Raw genomic sequence first — 14,081 nt, forward strand, 5'->3', positions numbered from 1 at the left:
AAATTAATAATTACAATGTTGGACAGTGATCGTTAAGCAGCAGAGGTTTCAAACAAACTCATAAATGAATATTAATTAGGTGTGACACAAAACACTGTTGATAGCTGCAAATCTGCAACGGATTTATCAACTTGCTGCGTGCACATGCGTGGACCGCCGAGCTTTTCACAATGGCCTTGTGGCCCTTTTGTCTGCAGATGTAAATGTAACGAAGGGCCTGTGCTTATAGTGTGTGCTGTAAGCAGTATTTGCATATTCAAGATGTATATTATTCACATGGCTGATGCTGCTCCTTTCATAAGCACGCCTCTTATGTCTGTTCTCAACCCCCATCCCCCATCCCTCACCATTTCACCCCCCCTCTACCCCCCCCCCCCACCCCTTGATTAACTAATGTCCAATTTGATGCAGCGTATTTCATGAGCTTGTCACCTAATACAGGCAGCTGATTAACCTGAAGTCTGGCTGGTGAAGTTGCAACCCTCATGTCCCTGTCTTCTTCTACCCTTTTTTTTTTTTCTTTTCTTTTTAATCCCCCCCCCCTCCACTCCTCCCTCCACCCCCCCCCTCTAGCCCTCCTCAGTCTTTGTTGTGGCGGCAGCAGCAGAGCATGCATTGCATTGGCGGTCTGAAGCATTGTGTCTGATTTCCAGCAGACAAACTGACCTCTGGGGATTTATTGACAGCAAACTCCACAGAGGCAGACACAGAGCTGGGAGCATGGAGGCAGCCAGAGAGGGGCGGAGGGTGCCGGGGAAGGTTCGTAAGGGAGGGAGGAAGAGGAGGGGATGGGCAGGGGAAGGGGAAAGGAGGGGGGGGGGGGGGGGGGGGGGTTACAGACGGAGAGACAGACAGATAGACAGACAGACAGATGGAGGGAGGGGAAAGGCGGCGAGAGAGTTTCAGCGTGATGAAACAGGAAACAGGTAGAGACGCACAGAGAAAGAAAGAGATCAGTACGAGGAGGAGGAGGAGGAGGAGGAGAAGGGAGGGGGGGGGAACACCCTAAATTTAGTTTGATTTAAAAAATTTTGTTTTTTGGTGGAGCATTAGGATGTGAAAGAAAATGGCCGCCTCCTACAAGGATCTAATTAATTTTGAAGGATCATCAGCCCCTTTAGTCCAAGGCAGGGTACGGGAGGGAGGGAGGGAGACAGACCCCTGGGCTGATTAGAATTCACTGCAGGTAGGCGCTGGCTGCTGCTCACCCACTGTGTCACGGCTAAAATGGAATCACTGTTGTGAGTGGCAGTCTGGGCAACTGAAGCCTGCTTCCCTTGGCCTGCTCCTTTGTTGCCAGCATTCACCTCACTTTACCCCTCAGGCAGGTGGATTTACATGTCTGGATGGGCGAGGGAAGCCGGAGAGGGAACATATATGTTAGCATTGTCTTACCGGAGCCACGTTAAAAAAAAAAAAAAAAAAAAAAAGGCCCAGTGGCATCAGGCTACAGTAACATCTCAAGCTAGGAAAAGAAAAAAGGTCAAATATTTGCCACGGTGATGGATTCCAGCATTTTGGCACGTGTGTGTGTGCAGTGCGATAAAGAGAAGTCTTTAAAATTATTTTTGTTGGCTGGTTTTTTATTTTGACTACGTCAATTCTGAATACTTTGAGTGGCATGAGATAGGTTAGGGTTACACCTACAGTAGGTCTGGGTTAGATCTCATTTTGAAGTCATGTAGGTTCATGTTTGGGGTTATGTTGAAGTCTATAGTAAAAGGTCTGAATGGACTCTTTTGGGGTTTAATTCTAAATTTAGGGATTAAGTTATGGATTCATTCCTTTAAAATACATTTCCTGTCTTGATTGAGACAGAAGAAGAAATGTGTGTGTGTGTGTGTGTGTGTGTATCGTGCCAAAGAATGATCCATCTCGGTATCGAGCGATCGCCCTGTGCTGTTAAACACGCTATTACTTGTTTATATCTAATCATCAAGTGTGTTAGTTGACAACATTTCAAGAAAGCAAGCACATGTCTCGCTGTCCAAAGTACTTCTCAAACCGGGCTACAGCTATTTCAGTTAAACTCTCGTTTCCTCGCAGATATTCTGCCTCCTTCATACAAAACTATACATTAAATCATAATGTTACTTGACGTTTTTTAGGAGCATGTTCATGGTCTAATATGTATTTATTACCTTGGCACAGAAAAGTATTGCAAGTGCGTACAGCAGATGATTTTAGCTTCTACTTGAGTCTGTGGAAAAAAAAAAAAAAAAAAAAAAAAAAAAATACAGAGGTCACTTGCTTCATATCGCATAGTTTTCATCTGTAGATTTGAACTCAGCGTCTCACAAGGCGAGAGGTGTGTTCTCTCGAAGTGCTTGAGATTTGTAAAAGAATAATATGTGTCAACAAAAGCCTTACAGGTCTGGTCAAATCCTAGCACTGTTCCGTTCATTTAAAAAACACACTGTGCATTTTATAGAGAACACTCGATGTCAGTGTTGTAGGCAACGTGACAACTACTAAAGGTTTTTTTTTTTTTTATACTCCCGTTTCCAAAAATATTTAGAAGGTCAGATCACACTTGTAATTATCATCCGAACCCCAATTAATGATAAATACTCACACGATCCCGACGTGCCGGGTAATTTTCCCGATACTTTTCAAGCTTTATTGGTTGAAATATTCGAAGGCACTATGACCGGTGTGGGACTAAAGAGAGAGAAATTATTTCAGAGACCATGTGCTTGTTCAGTGCTTTTTTCTTTTTTTTTTTTTTTTTTTTTTTTTTTTTTTTTTTTTTCCAGTCTGCCTGACCTTAAATGATACCATGAGTATGTGACTTTTATGTGGTCAGTTTTACATCACTTTGTTTCCAGATTTGAGGTCAAACTTTTGCAGACTAATGCGTGTGTACAGTATGAGAGCAATTGTGTAAGGCTGTCTTAGCGTCACCAAACCGGCTCATCACATGCTTAATGTTGTTGAATGCCTTTCTTGTGTTTTTCAATGAATGCCTTGTGTGTTTAATATTTGACCCTTTTCTATTATTACAACTTCAATGTCTTCCCTGCATCTGTATTAGAGACATTGTCTTGTTTAATTTGTGCATTTTGTGAATGACAAATAACACAGATATATCCCCACAAAACACACACACACACACACACACACACACACACATGCACAGACACACACACACACACACTCTCTCTCTCTCTCTTTTTTCTGGTGAGTGTAATGAGACCTTTTCGAAAATATTGAATCTGCATAAATTAATGTGGAATTTAGATCGTTTTTCTTTGTAAAGGGTGTGGTTTTGTTGCCCAGTGACTCAGATAACTGCTGAGAGAAGAGCTGGCTTCAATACCAATATTATTTTCAACCTTGATTTGTAATTGGTGGTCATGTGCACACTGGAACGTCCATTTGTCTTGCCTTGAAAACTCTTCACACATCTGTTGCAGCGCGTCGGTGGTAGATATTCGTGTTACTGTGCTCCGGGTTCATTAAGGGAGTGGCAATATCGACGAGGCAGTATGTGGCATTAAGATTTGTCTTTGTCTTTTCTCTCCCCTCCAAACACTGTGGCAGAGCAACACATGATTTGGACAGAGAGGACTGACAGCCTTGCCTAGCACCCGGCCTCTGATCAGCCATCTCCACCAGCAAACTGAAGCTTGACCCGCACTTCATCACCAGCCACACAAGCATCTTCGTAACAAAACGTCATCTAACTGTGAGTACTGAACTGCCTCGTTTTTTTTTTTTTTTTTTTTTTTTTTTTTTCCCTTTATCATTCAGTCAGAAATTTAGAACTTAGTTGGAAAGCCTTGATACTGAATAGTAACACTATCACACTGCTTCTGCATTGCATTTGAGATAAATCTTAAATAATTTAGAAAAACAAATGTGTTACTGTCAAATACGGTTTAATTGCTAGTACCGTTCTTATTATTTTATTTCTATTCCATGTGTAACAGCATTACAAATTATAAAGCGAAATAAATCCACATGTTCAAGTTTTTTTTTCTTCATATATTCCGTAGTTAAGTTGTGTGCTCTGTGTTGTCTGACATTTCACCAGAAATAATTATATTCATTATTCGTTGACAGTCATAGTGTAAACTAATTATCTATAAAATATTTGACATGGATTTGTGCACTTTCCAAGATCAAAATGAGGACAGTTTCCTTGATTCCAAGAAAAGTGCTGCGTTTAATAATCATTCAATCAAGGTCAACTGCTTTACTTAAATTCTACTCAAGCAAGTTTACATGCAAAGGAAATTAATTTGACAGAAATTATGAAAACGCACAATTTGCACAATTCTTATGCTTACTACATATCTAATTTAAATTGAGATTTTTGTTTCTTTTCAAACCTAACCAGGAAGAAAAGCATCTTAAGTTTATCTTACACACTGATCAGCCGGGTCACATCTAGTGTATTCCTAGGATAGTTAGGAAGCGCCATCACAGTGAACACATGGCTAACAAAAGAGGCCTGTTGTCCTCTAAGCTCAGTGCACCACCTAATGGTGGTTGGAGGAATTTCAGAAAACACACATTGAATGAGAGAAACTTATAGTAATTAGTCGGGAACCATCTTAATTGTCTTTCACCACGGCAGTGTGGGATTTTTAAACAATGATTCAAAAGACGAATTTAGCTCAGATGTTGATATTTGATTCTTATGAGATGAGTGTGAGGAATACATTAGAATTACAGTATCTGTTCATCTTTTTAGGAATCCCCCTCAGTGAACATTTTTATCTTCTCTTCATATTACTTACCACATATGTATTATTAATCATAGTATTGTGACCTGGTGTGTTTTCTCACATACAGTCTGTGGTTTACCAAAAAAAGAGCAGAAGAGCTCACAACTATTCTATTACATAGTGTATATTTGATTATTCAATTACAGTTGTGTTACTCCTAATATATCTGTAACACTGTAAACCAATAGGAGAAATATATTGTTGTTATATGTGGAAAGAAACCATTAAAAAATATTCAAATTCACTTCTTCATTTCAAGCATACAGGTGTGGGTAATCCAGCTAAATGATCTAGTGAACATGAGTGTCAGAGTTTCTGAGTCAGGTGTGTTGCTCCCTGCTTTCAGGTGACATCAGTTGCAAGGGGATGACCGAGCGCATTCATAACATCAATCTCCACAACTTCAGCAATTCTGTACTTGAGACCCTCAATGAGCAGCGCAACCGTGGGCACTTCTGTGACGTGACTGTTCGGATCCATGGAAGTATGCTGCGAGCTCACCGGTGCGTGCTGGCTGCTGGAAGCCCCTTCTTTCAGGACAAGCTGCTCTTGGGCTACAGCGACATTGAGATCCCTTCGGTGGTCTCAGTGCAATCCATCCAAAAGCTGATTGACTTTATGTACAGCGGGATCCTGCGGGTATCTCAGTCAGAGGCCCTGCAGATCCTAACTGCTGCCAGCATCCTACAGATCAAGACCGTCATTGATGAGTGTACCCGCATTGTGTCCCAGAATGTGGGCCTGGCTGGGCCAGGGGGGTTCCCTGTTATACCAGGAGACTCTGGTCAGGAAACACCCCGTGGCACGCCAGAGTCCGGCACCTCCGGGCCCAGCAGCGACGCAGAGTCAGGTTATATGCAAGCAACATCACAGCAAAGCGTGGATCGTGCATACACATCACTGTACTCCTACTCTAGCCTCTCTCTGCAGAACGGCACCCGCGAGCGCCCCCTTTACATTAACCCTCTGACGACAAATTACGATCCAACTCTCAGCACTCAGAAGGACCAGCAGTCTCAAGATCCGCCCTGGATGAACCGCATCCAGGAGAGATCTCAGCAGGTCGACCGCTTTATCACCACAGCAGAGTCCACTCACTGCCGCAAGCAACCCCGACCGGTACGCATTCAGACAGGAGGGATGCACATAAAACAGGAGGCTGAAGATGAGTACACTTGCTATGATAATTTGGGGGACTGCCAAGACGACACTGACCATACTGAGGGTGTAGAGAGTGAATCCAAGGTTGAAAGTTTTGACTCAGGGGTGAGCTCCTCCATCAGTACTGAGCCAGATGCTATGGAGCAGCAGCCGTACCTGACGGGCTTCGGCCGTGAGGGGGTTGGGGATGGGCAGCAAGGGGAAGGAGGTCCGGTACAGATAGAGGTCAATGACTCGTCCCCAGAGCAAGTGCACGAGACAGAGGACGGGGACACATCCCACAGCACTAGTGACAGTAGCATGATGCAGCCCCTGCCAAACTCAGTCATGTCCCAGTCCCTGCCAAGTGCCCCGCACTACATGCGCCAGGCAGAATCACACACCAGCAACCTGAGGATGCCGCTCACCGTGACCAGCAATTCCCAAGTGATGGGCACTGCTGGAAGCACCTTCCTGCCCACACTCTTTCCTACACAGCCGGCTAGAGACAACAAGCCTTTCCTTTACCTTCCTGGCCAGCAGCAACCCCAGTTTGTGGCAGTGCCGCCCCCTGCAATGCCATCATTCCCGAACCCGATGTCGGTACAGCAAGCGCCAGCTCAGCAGCAACAGCCTGCAGGAGGAATTGGTCAGGGGGAAAAGAAGCCCTATGAATGCACTCTCTGCAGTAAAACCTTTACTGCAAAACAGAACTACGTCAAACACATGTTTGTCCATACTGGTAAGTCAAATGGTCTCGCTCTTATATGTAGTGCAGAGATAATTTTTTTTTTTTTTAGGTTAGTAAGATCCGTTAAATGTTTAACATCAAAGGTGGAACCATTTTTAATTATGTAAAAACAGGTGTAATGTTTCTTTATCAGAATACAAAAACGGTAAAAGAGAAAAAGTTTATCCAACACAGCAATATAGAGCTACTTCCATACTACACACTATATTAAACTAAAGTCAGGTCTTTGGGTTAGTAATTAGGTATACACACTGATGCGAGTAAGCTTGCTAGATTTGCTTGATCTCTAAATGTGTGGCGTCCCAGTAATGTCCCACAATGCAACGCGCAGGAGCTGCTTACAGCTGAAAATAATTCAAACAAATTGTGATAAATTTCCAGTCCTGTGTGGACGTCTGTTTCTGGTTAGGTGTCACAGAGAGGACTGGTTGGGCTCTGGAGTTTGGCATAACACTAAAAACACCAAGAATGTCTCAGAAAACAAAAAGTTAAGTCTTAGATATTTGAAAAATAAATGAGCTTTTCCTTTATTAAATTCAATCGGCAGTTGATTTCAATCAACCGTAGTTAAAATTAACTTTCATCAGTGTCCTTCTTTATCTTTTACCTCTAATACAAATTAATATGTTAATGTAACTGTAAAACACTATACTATGAAGATTAGTACATAGAACTTATTATAGTATAGTACATATTAGAGTATTATAGTATGTAATTTGGACACTGCTCTGGTGATTTTTAGGCCCGATGTGAAGACGAGGCCAGTTTGAATATTTCACCCACTGCAACAGTCTCACAGCTTTCTTCACATAACAAGCCAATACCTGTTTTTGTAATTTAACTTAAATACAAACTGATAAAAACATCAAAAATGACATTCATTAGGCCACAGTGCAGTAATATCTTAGCTGTCATTTGTGTGTGACTTACTGAACAATGCAAGTTGACGGCTCACGCAGCACATCATTACACAGTGCACCGCTCTCCTTGCTGACAGCCGCATCAATCAGTAACTGAAATCATCATCACAGAAAGAAAGAATTAGATATCATATAATTAGATGATCTCATAAAAAATTACCTACTCAAATAGCCATTTTTATTTATCAGAATCCATCACTCGGGCCAGAACCACCTGTTATATGAAGGCTATTTAAAGCCACATTTCCTGCTTTACTCACATAATTGTGTGGAGCAGAGTGAGGACACACCGAGACGAAAAGTCACCGATCGATCAGCCCCCATGAACATCCAATCACAGCCGATAACAGATTACACACCGGCTCTATTTCATGATACAAATGAAACTCTTAAGAGTCACTGTATTTCAAATATGCTGCCCTGATGAAGTTAAAGTGCCAGCTCCATGCCTGCCATCTGAAACTGACTCTGACCTCTGACCTTCCTGTGGAGCAGGTCATACAAAAAATAAGTGATAAAGTAAAAGTATAAATAAGTGGCTGTATTTAATCAAAGCGGGTAGCTACATATTAATTCACTCAGCGCAGCACCACGCAGTAGATACACAAGACTTAATTAAATTGCATGGTACACCTTGCTCATTTGCACTGTTATCCGTCTCTTCTTCTACCTGTTAGTTTTACATAATTATTAATATGTTAATGTTTTACAGCCCATAATGTCAGCAGAGACTATTATGTAAAATGAGCTTACATCTTAACAAACTGGCAAAAATACCAAATATTAATTATTTGGTTCCTTATCATATGAGAATTAACACTATTGTGTGTAACCATTTTTGTCCCTCCTGTAACCCTACCTTTCTGTGTCTGGAAAGTCATTACGGCAGTTATGTATTTACATAAAATATCAATTTTGTTATACTTTTGTAATGTAGCCAAAACCACATCAAAGCTACACAACACAGCACCAAGTGGAAAGGGTGTCATAACAAAGCTAACACAGGTTGAAGTCATTCTCAGCCTTATGCCTTCAGGCGTCCAATGTTGCTGCACAAGTTGATGTCAGTTAAACCTGCCACATTGTTTGCGTAGTGCTTAAATCCAGTGGCTGTGTTCTAGGAGCATTACCATCAAAATTTCACTAGATTCAATTCTCAACTGCTGACATGCTCATAATTATTGCTATTAATAAAACCAAGACACGCCTTCGTTTTAGGTTCTCGTGTTATTTCAGCTGCCTGCACTATGGTGCAAATTTTCATATCAAAAAAATGACCACAGCAACTTTAACATTTCAGGGAATGCCTCTGTCAAACTGGCTGTACACGCTATAAACAGATTGAGCTAAATTAGCCTTGGAAAAAGAAATGGATTCATAACAACAAGTTTTATTTTCCCCTCAGTGATGTCAAAATGACACATTTTTCCTGAAACTAAGGCATTTATTTACATTTATTGTACTGCTAGGTGACCATTCAGTAATGGTGCTCATTGAAGCCTACAACATGTTCAGAAATTGTTTTTCAAAAATATCAAATAAACATTCAGAGCATCTGTGGGTCCACAGAGACTTTTATCTTCCATGTTTTTTTTAAACCTAATTCTCAAAATGTGTCTCTTCTTTTTTTTTCCCCTTAATGCTTCTGTCTTGCATGTACATCCAGGTGAGAAGCCTCATCAGTGCAGCATCTGCTGGCGCTCGTTCTCCCTGAAGGATTACTTAATCAAACACATGGTGACACACACAGGGGTGCGGGCCTACCAGTGCAGCATCTGCAACAAGCGTTTCACCCAGAAGAGCTCTCTCAATGTCCACATGCGGCTGCACCGTGGAGAGAAGTCCTATGAGTGCTACATCTGCAAGAAGAAGTTCTCACACAAAACCCTGCTGGAGAGGCACATGGCCCTGCACAGCACAGGCAGCGCCATCACAGGGCTGTCGGGGAGCGCAGGTACCCCGGGCCCAGTCTCCATTTCCATCCCTATGGCTGTCCCTGAGCCTGGAGCTGGAGTGGTGGCCCTCGCCATGCCAGTGAGTGGAGGTGCTGGAGTAGGGGCTGGGGTTGGAACAGGAGTGGGTGTAGCTGCAGAAGCGAGCTGCCAAGAAGGGACCACCTACGTGTGCTCCGTCTGCCCTGCCAAGTTCGACCAAATGGAGCACTTCAATGACCACATGCGAATGCATGTCTCCGATGGATAAGTACAAATAGATAAACTTCTTTCAAAAAGAATGACAAATAAAATGGCACTAGATTTTCCTTTTCTTATTTTGAGGTATGAAGAGTAATGAGTATAGACACTGGCACATTAAGTTTCCCAAAAAAAAAAAAAAGATTTTTTTTTTTCTGTTATTCTAAAAGAAAAAAAAGATGGTGGCCTTAAGGCTTAGTAGTTTGATATTGATCTACTGGATGGATCCTAACTACAGGCCTCTAAATGTATGCTTTCCTAAAATACTGATTTATGTGTTGAACACTACCGAAAGGCCTACGAAAGAAACACATACACACAAACACACCTTTAGTGTAGATATGTCTGAAAGAATATACATGTGCATTAATGTTGGAGCGTCGCATGTGTCTGTCTGTTTGTCTGTGCAAGTGTGTGTGTGTGTGTGTGTGTGTGTGTGTGTATGTGTGTGTTGTGTGTGTGTGTGTGTGTGTGTGTGTGTGTGTGTGTGTGTGTGTGTGTGTGTGTACATTGCCATGAAACATAAATCATGGCAGTTGTGAACCCATACTGACCAGTTTGGAAACTATAGATGTCCAAGCTTACTGTGGTATAATTTACAACAACAATAACAAAAAAATCATCTGGGGTCGGGCTACATATTCCCTCTAAAAAATACTGATGGTCACAAGATTGCCTTCTTATGTAAAATAAAAAAAGGAGAGTAGTTAATTTGACACTGGGTTTTATTTATTCCTATGGTATTAAGGGATTATAATGCAGCTGTTGTCAAGGTACCAATTTCAATCATTTTACTGAGATGTTACTTCCCGTCAGTGGCGACGGGGACAAATATTTCTCACATGTTTTATAATTGTTGTCCATGCATTTTGATGGTTAAAATTCAGTTGACTAAATTAAGGGTGTGTTGATGAGACAGTATTTGAGCAAAAATATGTTTCTTTTTTTCTGAAGTTTGGAGTTTAACTCATTTGCATACACTGCCACTAATATCTTAAAAAGACTGTTAAGGCTAGTAGACCTCTTCCATTTCAAAACATAAGAAAAAAAGAAAGATTCTTTTGCTGATGGGTTTTTTGAGCCTTTTACATTCACAGTTATGGCAGGCTGGAATATGTGACTAAACTCTCTCCTTCATAATTGCTGCTCTTCAACTTGCACCTGACTGTTATGGGATGTAGATTTTAAAAAAAAAGAGAAAAAAAGGATTTGTCACTTTAACTATTGTTGTTATTGAGTAGCCTACATGGTTTTAATTTGACAATGGAATTATGTATTGGGGAGGGGCGGGCGGGAGGGGGTGGGGGGGGGTTAGGTTAGTTGTTGATTGGAACAGTGTTAAAGAGGGAGGAATTTAATTTGAATCAAATTTGAATTGGAAATAAATGCCATCCTGATCCGAGAATCCCTGTATAACCTGTTCATTACTATTGCAAAGCTATTTTAGCAGGTGGGAGCTAAATGCATTACTCTTTATGTACTGGCTCCCCCTGAAGGCTCAAATGGCATGCAACATTTTGAAAGGAAATACAGCCTCAAAGCAAAACAAGTAGCTCCATTGATATCACACTGTTTCATGATATACCACAAGTTGCAGATGGACTTTCTAGACAATAGTATACATTCCTGATTTTTCTAAAAAAGAAAAACCTAGACACACATGTACAGAATAGATTCGGAAGCTAGTGTGCGCAAGTTGTCATCCATGCATCACATCACTTAAGGCTCATTTCTGATATTTGAATTGTTTTTTTTTTTTTTTTATTATTATTGCTTTTCATCCAAAATAGGACACACACACACATACATACACACACACACACACACACACACACACAGACAGATAGATAGACACACACACACACACACACACACACACGCAAATGCAACTGCAATCTGAAGGATTTGCTCATTTATGTGAGCAAACACTTTTTGTAGTTGTATGGTTAAAAGAATAACTAACTGCATACAGCGGTCTTAAAAAGACCTGCTGTAGATTTAAAAAAAACAAAGTGCTACTTTGCACATTTTCTTAAAATGCCTGTGCTTAATATTTAATCATTTTCCTTAAATGAACTATGATTTTTCTTTTATTCAATTTCAAAGGAAAAAAAAAAACATTTTTTAAATCTTGATAAGTGGACTGCATTATTTTCTTGCATATATGTTGCACTGCTTAAACCAATAAGTGCACTACTGTTAACAGAGATATTATAGTTTTAGAAAAAAAGAGGATTTTTTTTAATCTAACATTTGGTTGTAGAGTTCACATGTAATAGGATAGCTTTGTTTCAGTTTATTCATTAAGTAATTCAGCGGTTCTTGGCTTTTGTTATTGCTTGCAGTTACCTACAGTATATACTCGTGCCGTGTTAATGCAAGCATTTATTTTTATTTAAATTTGTACCATTACGTGTGCTCATCTATGTTTTAACCTTTTAATTCATTCTTTTACGGAGTCAGTTCCCTATAACAGTTATTCAATTGCATTTCTTTAGAAACAGACAGACTTTTTTCCTACGAGAAACATCCAAGCCAAACAACATTAACAGTGAAACAACAACAGTAATAATAAACACAACTCCCGTCCAACTCCGTTGGCGGAGGTAATAATAATAGCTATTATTATATTATTAATAATAATACATTTATAATGTGTGTGTGTGTAACATAAATGATATATGTGTCCTAGAACAACTTTGTGTGGGTTTAAGGGTGTGGTGAGGTGATGGAATGCAGCTTCTTTGATATCTGTCTGTCAGTTGTACACAGTTGTGTCCCTTCCTTAGTGTTTGTATGTCTGTGAGTGTCTGTGTGTTGGTATATAGCCTAATCAAACAGTTGATAAGTGGAATATCTGAACTGTAGGGCTTCCTTTGCAATATGCAGCGCAGGTACTATGAGAAGCAGCTCTCCAAACCTTTTGGGCTAATAAGGCACCTGTGACATTTGTTCTGAGATTTGACTAAAGCCTAGGTCAAGTACCGTTGACTTCATTGTACCCGTGTGGAGGAGCAATGTCGAGCATTTTGATGCTGAAATTACATCTAATTGCTACTAGATTTCAAATCCCTGTGGAGTCAGTTGAAGTAAAGTCAAGTGATGAACATACAGTATGAGACCCGGAAAGATTCTGCATTCTGGTTTCTCCTCTGCTAAAAAAAAAAACAACAAAGAAAATATTGGTCATACATGAGAAATATGCTGAAATAAGCATGAGGTGAGTCCTCAGTAAAAGTAGCACATTATTTAACATTTGATCAGGCCTGTCTCCTATGGTGTGCATATAAGCCTAAATTGTATGGTTCCTGTTTGTAGCTGTGGTTGCCAGGATGGCAATATTGCTGCATGCTAGTGCTATATTTGTCTCTACACAGCACGTGGAGGGTAATCTCTTGCCTTAACAGACAATGCACTAAATAGAATATGTAAGCAACTGCCGAGATCTCTTTCCAACAGTATTGCCACAAGTTTGGCACACAGCTCATGACGTTGGTGTTTGTTGTCTGTTCAGTACCAAGTTAAACACTGCCAAAACGAACATCATCACTTCTTTAAAAGCAAAGGCGGAGACATTAATTTCAGTGTAACGTGTGTATTCAGTAATCTAGCATTCCTTCATGGCACCTAAATTTTTTGCATATTTTGTGTAAACACATATATCAAATGCACTATTGACTGTAGCTAGATGAGTACAACCAGCTTTGTGGTATCATTGGTCTAAATAGTAGGTTAAGTAGCTTGATGTCGGTTTTTTGAAATATTTGATTTCAGAATTACACTATCAATTGTTTCTCTATCATTTTGAGTTGTTTTTTTTTTCTTTTTTTTTTTTTTTTTTTTTTGGAATAACAAAAGTAGCCAATCACAACGTCATCTGGATGAGGGCTAATAACTCGTCCCATCGTCAAGTTGACTTCTTGTATCATAAGGTGTTTGATAGCAGACCAGGCTCGGAAGGGGAAGAACCTTCTCTCCAGTGTGTCATAAACGTGCTATAGCATACCCAGGCTTTTTTCCTCCCCCTCCCCTGTTTGCATTAGCATCACATGCTCTTCACTGTCCATAGTTATATATTCCTTATACTGCTTCAGCTACTCGTGGTGGTGCTTAATTCTCTTTTTCTCAGTGTTGCAAAAAAGTTGATTAAAAATTTTTTCTAAAACGTTGCAACATAATCCAGAAAATAAGTCCTTATCTCAATTGTGCTTCTTCTAGTTGTTAGTTTTTGAAAAAAAAAAAAAAGAGTCTAGACTTTATGTTTGCAAAGTGTACGCGTATTTTCCAGAACAAAACATATTGAATCGTAGATAATAGCCTTTGAGCCTGCAGCTGTTTGTATTGT

General features: G+C 40.4%; 1 protein-coding gene across 6 annotated transcripts in view; it reads left to right on the forward strand.

Moving 5' to 3' along the window:
• zbtb20 (zinc finger and BTB domain containing 20) overlaps window positions 1–11,014 on the forward strand; it is a 101,996-nt gene extending 90,982 nt beyond the window's left edge. For all 6 annotated transcript variants that reach the window (XM_044371654.1, XM_044371651.1, XM_044371650.1 and 3 more), the window contains 3 exons: window positions 3,544–3,688; window positions 5,080–6,615; window positions 9,211–11,014. In XM_044371654.1, the coding sequence (XP_044227589.1) occupies window positions 5,100–6,615; window positions 9,211–9,746 (2,052 nt within the window). In that variant the 5' untranslated portion in view covers window positions 3,544–3,688; window positions 5,080–5,099 and the 3' untranslated portion in view covers window positions 9,747–11,014. The remainder of the gene's footprint in view (window positions 1–3,543; window positions 3,689–5,079; window positions 6,616–9,210) is intronic.
• The last annotated feature ends 3,067 nt before the right edge of the window (window positions 11,015–14,081 follow it).

Source organism: Thunnus albacares, chromosome 13 (assembly GCF_914725855.1).
Source record: "Thunnus albacares chromosome 13, fThuAlb1.1, whole genome shotgun sequence".
NCBI lineage: Eukaryota > Metazoa > Chordata > Actinopteri > Scombriformes > Scombridae > Thunnus > Thunnus albacares.